Raw genomic sequence first — 8,466 nt, forward strand, 5'->3', positions numbered from 1 at the left:
AAATTTCAGCTTTGGAAATAGAAATAAAGTTGTATTCACCTTTCAGTGCCAGTAATTTTAAATTCAATTCTTCAGAAAAGGAAATGCTCTGCTGCCTTTCTAATTTTTTTATCATATGCTCAAGATCATAAAGGCGTTTATTATTTTGTTTTTTGAGCCTAGAAGAGTAGGCAATGCAGTTTCCACGAATAAAACATTTAGTCGTTTCCCATAAAATTTGTGGATTAGAGCAATTGCTATTAATTTCTAAGAATTCAGTTAGACCTTGTTTTAACTGATGTAAAAATGCATTATCATATAATAAAGAGTCGTTAAAGCGCCATCTATTGATTTTGGGAGTGGTTATGTCTAAGTTAATAATACATTTGACGGGCGAGTGATCCGAGATCAAAATAGGGAGTATATCGATTGAAGGAATACAGTGTAATAGTGAAGCGCTAGTCAGAATATAATCAATCCTTGAGAATGTTTTATGGCGAGCAGAATAAAAAGTGTAGGCCCTTGTGGTGCTATTTTGAATACGCCATGGATCTACTAGATTTAGGTCTTTAATAATTTTTTTGAGAGCGACTGAAGACGGGGGGTAAGGGGAGTCGGGATCGTTAAATGAGCGATCTAGAGGGGGGTGAACAGAGGCATTAAAGTCGGCGCCAAGAACCATACGGTAATCATTAAATTGTAATAACGTTTTAAAAATATTATCTAAAAAATGTTGATCGAATTCGTTAGGGGCATATATAGAAATTAGAAGTAGTTTTATGTTATTTATCTTAACAGCTGTATAGACAAAACGCCCGGTGTCATCTCCTCCTATTAAATCTACAGATAACTTAACGGATCTTTTTATTAAAATCAGTACGCCTTTGGATTTATTAAGGGCAGAGGAGTTTGCCAGTATTTTATAATTTTTATTTTGAAAACGAAGTATGTCTTCGCGTTTTAGATGGGACTCCTGAAGAAGGGCTATTGACACTGAATTACGATGTAGAAATTCGAGGCAGCGGGTTCGTTTAATAGGTGCGTTCAGACCGCGCACATTCCAGCTCAAGATATTGAGACTGACCATCGCTTCAGAAAAAGAAAAGCAGTTAGTAAAAGGGGCAATAAAATGGAATTAGCTGAGAAACAGTATGGTCGTAGATAAACATGGATAATGATTTCGCAAACCAAGCTTAAAAAAGCGTGAGAAAAAATATCAAATGCTGCTGTCAATGAAAAAAAAGAACAAGAACGAGAACGCATAACTATATACATAAAGCGAGCCGCAAGAGAAAGATTATCTCCCTTAGGCTCAGCTAGCAAAAAATTATAAAGTGCTAGAAACGCGGCGCCTTTAAGCGGAGCAGAGACATTACTGATCCGCTCGCTAAACAATAAGAAGATAAAACCAGTGAAAGCAGAGGTTATTTGAAAAAAGAAAGACAAAAGATGTGCCGTTTAAAGAGCGCAAATAGACACGAGTGAACGATAACAAACACTGCATTAACACGCAGGTTTTGCCCTTAAACAGAACAAATGTAGAAGCTGAAAGGTGCATCAGCTTACCTTGCAGTTAAATACGGCACGCGAAAAAAACAAAAAAAACAAAACACTAGTCAGTACTACAAACCACGTCCTTTGAGCTTCCCACAGCCAAATCAGGGTGAATTAACTTAACATATTCCAAGTTAAGCTGTCCTTTATGATGAATCCATGTCGGTGTTCAGAGCTTGGTACGGATTCGCTGCTTGGTCCTCAGCCGAGGTGCCGGTGGGAGGCTGGATGGACAGAAGAAACTTTTCCGCTTCGTCAGGTGAACGGAGTAAGATCTGCCTTCCTCCGTAGGTGATCTTCAGCGTAGCTGGAAATAACAGAAATTACTGAATGCCGAGGTTATCCAACTTTTTCCGCACGTCTGCAAATGCCTTCCTTTTCCTGGTGGTCTCATGACTGTAGTCGGGAAAAAACAGCAAAGAGGAGCCGCCGTGTTTAACAGGGGATGCAGCTCGGGCGCCTTTCAGGATAGCTTGTCTGTCCGTATAGTCCAGAAGCTTGAAAACCACGGTGCGGGGGTGAGTAGTATTTTTACCCGAGTAAATGCGATGTGCCCTCTCAATTTTAATTTCGCGGCCAGCAAGCGAAGGAATCCACCTTGACAGATTCGCCCTTAAAAAGGCGATACAGTTGTCACCCTCTTCGGATTCTTTCAGGCCTACCAAACGGACGTTAGATCTCCTGTTTCTGTCCTCAATGTCAGTCATTTTGGCGGCTAGGTTGTCGAATTTCAGCTGCAGGGTGGTGAGCTGGTTCCGGTCGCTCCGTGCAGCTGCCTGGGTAAGGTCGCATTTAGACTGGATGCGCTCGACAGTCTTTTCTAGATTCTCCGTTCGGCTGGTTATAGTTGTGACAGCGACGACGGTGTGCTTGAGCTCAGAGCTTAAGCTTGCTAGCTGAGGAACAAGCATGTCGTCTATAGCCGTTTTAACAGCCGCGGTGACGATTTTGTCCAGGTCACTTCGTTGCTCCGCCATAGCCATTTTGACCGCCGCATCATTGGCGCCGTCAAGCTCGCTCTTGGAGATGCTGCAGGATTCTTTAAATTTCTTCTTAAGTGGAGAACGCTCGGTTTCTTTAGTGTGACAAATGTCACCAGAAGTCGATAATCTTGAGGTTTTGACGTAGTTTAGCATGATTTGCTTTCAAAGGATCAGGAAAAGACGAGAAGCGAGCGGAGCTTACTTACTAGGACTGCACCGCCATGAAGGGCGTCACGTGACTCCCCAAAGCTGCATTTTTAAGGGTTTTAGGGTTTTTTGTCTTTATTGTAAATTTATTGTACATTGCTGAATCTTCCTTGTATCCCTTCAGGTTCAGACGTGGTGGACTGGCTCTTTCATCATGTGGAAGGTTTTACAGACAGACGAGAAGCTCGCAAGTATGCCAGCAACTTACTGAAGGCCGGCTACATCCGGCACACTGTCAACAAGATCACCTTCTCCGAGCAGTGCTACTATATCTTCGGAGATCTCTGTGGCAGTGAGTGTTCTGCGTTTTTTTTTTGGCTTTTATTTCCCTGAACTTCCCCATTTCCACAGTTTTTTGCAGTTTTATATTTTTGGTTTTTATTTAGGAGTTACGTAACTGAATCTTTTCCCCATATTTTCCCTCTCTTTCTCAGACATGGCTAATCTCACCCTGCATGACCATGATGGCTCTAGTGGGGCGTCTGACCAGGACACTTTAGCCCCCCTGCCTCATCCCGGGGCAGCCCCGTGGCCCCTTCCCTTCCCCTACCAGTACCCCATCCCTCACCCCTACAACCCCCACCCAGTGCACGAGCCCACCTACAGCTATACGGTCGGTGGAGGCAGCGCTGGCAGTCCACACAGTGAAGGTAAGAGTGGTGACCTTGGCAGAATTAGTAACTACTAATTGTAAAGCATAATAACCAGTGCTATGCTTTATTTAGTAATAAATATATTCTGTAGCAAAGATTATAAGCAAGATTTGTAGTTTTGAAAGTGAGTCAAGTAAAATGTACAGAGAATGCGAACAGGTTATCACTGGCAAAGTGTAGCTCACAGCCTGGCTATGTTGCCAGAAGGTAACATAGACATGGAGGCACCCTGAAACACTGGCTGTGTTTCCACAATCCTGAATAATCGTTTACAGGTGGCAGAATGACACCACCTGCATCTCAGTTTGCCCCAATTTCCTAATATCTCCTTTATCTAAAAGGAAACATTAATTACTAAAAGTTTAAACATTTTCTGAAAGGTTATTCTCGTGTTTGGAGGCTTTATATACGAAAAGGCAGGAATCAAAAACCCTCCAATTTAAATAATCATATTGTTCGTAATAGGAGATGATGTTTTATAATAATTCAGTCAGTGGAGCACCTGTGTTTTTTGTTGCCAAGATAGGAAAACACCAGAAATTTACCTAAACACACCTTATTTTCAGACAACACACCCATCAGTGTAGATATATTCTGAAGCACTGTTGCTATTTAAATGACGCAGGCATTGAAAATAGGCATGAAAATAGATTTTTGGTGGTTTGTAAGATAGCAGTGAGCATCTTAATGAGCATCGTGCAGGGTGTAAGAGAGGACCCACAATGTTAAAAGCCAGAAAATAGATATAAATAAAAAATACTATGAATAAATGTGGCTGGATTTTTGCAGTGACGAATCTGCAATTTAATAATATTTGCCTTTCAGCAGACAAACAAAGATGAAATAAATTTCATGCTTTCTGCCTGCATCGTTTAAATAGCAACAGTGCTTGTAAATATATATACACTGATGGGTGTGGTGGTCTGGAAATGAGGTGTGTTCAGGTACATTTCTGGTGTATTGCTATCTGGACAACAGAAAACACAGGTGCACCACTGACTGAATACAACCTAGACAGACGTAAACAGTCAGATGTTCATTGCTATCTTGGCAACACAGGCACACTGCTTGTGCACAACATGCTTGTTACACAAACATGCACACGCAGCAGTGCACAAACCCAACCTTTTACTTCAACACAGGGGTGTAGCAGCAAATTCTGGGCCCTGTACTCAATGTCAGTGTGCATGAGCCCTTCTCCCTGATCAGGCCCTGGGTAGTCAGGTCCACTTTTCCCCCCACAACCACGCCCATGCTTCAACAATAAATAAATAAAGAGTAAATAGCATTACTGTTCCAGTAAATCAGCAGCTGGAGCACCTTGACAGCGTGAACAAGCAGGTAAGTTTCCTCTGCTGAGAAGTGTTGAATCCGTCCAGTTAGCTGCGCTGTTAAAATAGCAAAAGCCAGAGCGTACCTGGCTCTTAAAGGTAATGATAAGAAAATGACACGCTGATTATTTTTTTTAATTGCACGCAATTAAGGGAATAAGTACATGCCTTTTGCGCATTTTTAGCTGTGTGAGGTGAACTTTTCTCGACGTTACGATAGCAAAGACACACTCACACACCCTAAATCAAGTTTAATAATTTTGGTTGCCAGATATTCTATGCATCCTATGTACTGAATGTACTGTATGTATATGATGCTCCTTCCTTTCTTTTCTCGGCTCACAGGTAGTCGCAGCAGTGGTTCGAACCGCAGTGGCACTAAAGCAGGAGCGGTGGAGACGAAGTCCGGCGGTAGCGGAAGTGAATCAGAGAAAAAAGACAAGGCTCCCAGTGAACGCTCAGCGGCGCCCCCTAGCGAGCACAGTGTCCGCAGCACACACAGCGTCCACAGCATCCACAGCGTTCGCAGCGTCCACAGCGTGCACAGCGTCCAATCACACGGCCAGAACCTGGTCTACGGACCTCCAGGCCTGCCCCCCCAGCTTCCCACTGTAGCAGCCGCACCCGGATCCCCCCCTGGCAGGGACTTAGCCTCAGTGCCCCCTGAACTCACCGCCTCACGCCAGTCCTTCCGCATGGCCATGGGAAACCCCAGCGAGTTCTTCGTGGACGTCATGTGACCCGCGGCTGGAGCCCCTGAGGGCTGACTGTAACACTATAGAGCTGAAGTGAAGCAGAGAAGAGAGAGAAAGCCTGGATCAGCGGAGATACGTGTTTGTCCCTGGCCTCGTCCCTCCTGTGGCTTGTAGTTTCTTCAGTGAAGAAGACTGGGATGGAGCACTAATCCCTCAGAGGCTCGTGGTCTCCATCAGATCGAGGGATGGAGGGATGGAGGGATGGAGAGATGGAAGGACGGGATGGGTGAAGCTTTTTGTTTTCCGTGTCCTTTTTTATGTACTTTTCTTGCTTTTGCAACTTTGTTCCTATCAGCAGTTTTTCTTAACCAGTTAAAAAAGCCCTTTTTTATCAAAGACTACTACTAAAAAAACAGAGGAGCGGAGCGAACAGCGGAAGAGCAGAGTGGGAGGAGGCACAATCTCTCACTGTGACTTGTCTTTTGCTTTTAAACGATGAAGTGAAATAATTTCATAATGATTTAAAAAGAAAACGATGAGAAAACTACAGACAATTGTTTTATATTTGTCTTTTTTTTTTCATTCATGTCTATTTTCAGTAATCATATGGAGAGTGCAGAAGGAGGGAGGCGGGTGGTAGATATTCTACACTTGGGCTTCACAAGTTTTTTTCCAATAAAAAAAATGGTTGCACTTTATTTATACTAAAATAGGGGTGGACGATATGGCCAAAATTTATATTACAATTTATTTCTTAAAGGATACATATAATGCAAAATCCAAGAAGACCCAGTGTCCAGTCAGACCACACCTGTAATCACCTACAGTATTTATATATTTATATTTACAGCATTTATCTGAAGCTCTTATCCAGAGTGACTTACAAGGTTATTTCTATACAGTGGTGGGCCAGTGTAGTGTTAGGAGTCTTGCCCAAGGACTCTTATTGGTGTAGCACAGCATTCAGTCACACAGACCTGGATTTGAACCCCAGTCTTCCACATGATAGCTTACTGGCAGGTGGTGGTTTTATCCACTGCACCACACCTACCACAGTACACACATAGATATATACAGAGTTAATGATTTTTATTATGATCTTCTTTTGTCAGTAATTATAATAAGAAAAAGACCAACCCGTCTTTCTCTTTCTCTCTGCCACTCTTCCCAAAGCAGTCCGTTACTTACATATCTGTCTGTTCTTTTATCAGTTACTTTAACATTCTGTGTTTTTTTACAGTCTAACATTTCTTTGTATTTCTGTAAACTTGCTGTTATTTTCCAAAATACATTTATCGCAAGTTTTTCATTATTAGAATCAAGTGGTTCAGTTTAATAATCACTGTACACTTTTATGCCAAAACAAATTGTTTTTATTTATAAACATAGTTTTATTGCCTAAGCCCTGAGTCCTTTGAATCTTTTATCATCTATCTTTCATATCTGAAATACGTTTGGCTGTTGGGTAAGTATGACTGCTGGGCTTAATGTAAACTGTAGTATTAATGAGGTTTCTGGTACTAGGTAATAGCGCGGTCACCACCTCTATCCTGGCTCCTTTTCAAAACTTTGGATGATAGTACTGTAGGCAAATTATGCTAGTGCTTTACAGAAAGATTTAATACTCAATGCAAAACATGTTAAAAAGGAAGTTAAAAGGAATTTTTAATTAAAGAGAAAAAAATACATTTAAAACAAAATTAAAATGAATAAAATTGGAATATGAGAAATACATTTAAGTCATAATGCAGAACATATATAATATATATAATAAAAGTTACAAGACATTATAATTAAAATAATATACAGGTAATGAAAACAAAAACCAATACAAGAAATAAAGTAAAGAAGTGCAAAGAAGTGCAAGGAAGTGCAAGTTACACCTTGTGAAGCATGGACTCTACAAGACCTTTTGAGGTGTCCCATTATTTTTGGCACCAATACTTACTACATTAGCATTTACATTTATGGCATTTAGCTGTCGCTCTTATCCAGAGCGACATACAATGTTATTCCTTTTACAGAGGAGGGCCAAAGTAGTGTTAGGAGTCTTCCCCAAGTGTAGCTCACTAGCAGGTAGTGCTGTTATCCACTGCACCACGTCATCCACTACACCACAACAGCCACATTATGATCACTTTTGTTAGGGCCATTATGATAAAGCAGTGGTGGTTCAAATAATCAGCTTGTTATCAAAATATAAAACTGTCTATAAAACTAAAAATATATATTATTTTAATTTCTATTTTTTCTCCCCCAAAAATGTAATTCATGCCATAGAGGGTTAAATAAAGAAATGAAGAAAAACCCTGAATGTGAAAAGGTGTCCAAACTTTTTTGACTTTTGGTACTTTATTCCTATATAGAAAAATATTAGCGATTAGTCAATTAAATCAATTATTCGATCAAATTGATTATTATCCTCCCCTCCGCAGTGCTAGTGAAGTTCTGCAGCAACTTATATCAGCGATTAGTTAATTAAATCAGTGATTTGATCAATCGATTATTATCTTCCCCTCCTATGTACAAGTGGAGTTCTGCAGCAGTGTATATCACTGACAAGTCTATTAAATCAATTATTTGATTAAATTGATTATTTAATTAAATGGATTAATCGAGTAATAGATTTTTACCTTCCCATCCGACGTGTTAGTGGAGTTCTTCAGCAGTGTATATCAGCGATTAGTCGATTAAATCAGTGATTTGATAAATTGATTATTTAATTAAACTGTTTAAGCAACTAAATCAATTATTATCCTTCCCTCCTACGTACGAGTGGAGTTCTGCAGCAGTGTATATCACTGATGAGACGATTAAATCAATTATTTGATTAAATCGATAATTTAATTAAATGAATTAATCGAGTAATAGATTTTTACCTCCCCATCCGACATGCTAGTGGAGTTCTTCAGCAGTGTATATCAGAGCTTAGTCGATTAAATCAATCATCTGATTAAATTTATTATTCAATTAAATTGGTTAATCGACAAAATCGATTATTATTCTCCCTCCGACGTGCTAGCAGAGTTCTGCAGCAGTGCTGCTAGTGCAGGTTGCCAGATTG

At 40.5% G+C, this 8,466-nt stretch overlaps 1 protein-coding gene across 1 annotated transcript in view; it reads left to right on the forward strand.

Moving 5' to 3' along the window:
* The window catches only part of LOC103039544 (segment polarity protein dishevelled homolog DVL-3), a 62,868-nt gene extending 56,418 nt beyond the window's left edge, over window positions 1-6,450 (forward strand). Inside the window, exons 13-15 of the mRNA XM_022665970.2 lie at window positions 2,848-3,015; window positions 3,158-3,373; window positions 5,053-6,450. Coding sequence (XP_022521691.2) covers window positions 2,848-3,015; window positions 3,158-3,373; window positions 5,053-5,447 — 779 coding nt within the window. The 3' untranslated portion in view covers window positions 5,448-6,450. The remainder of the gene's footprint in view (window positions 1-2,847; window positions 3,016-3,157; window positions 3,374-5,052) is intronic.
* The last annotated feature ends 2,016 nt before the right edge of the window (window positions 6,451-8,466 follow it).

This window comes from Astyanax mexicanus, chromosome 9, assembly GCF_023375975.1.
Source record: "Astyanax mexicanus isolate ESR-SI-001 chromosome 9, AstMex3_surface, whole genome shotgun sequence".
NCBI lineage: Eukaryota > Metazoa > Chordata > Actinopteri > Characiformes > Acestrorhamphidae > Astyanax > Astyanax mexicanus.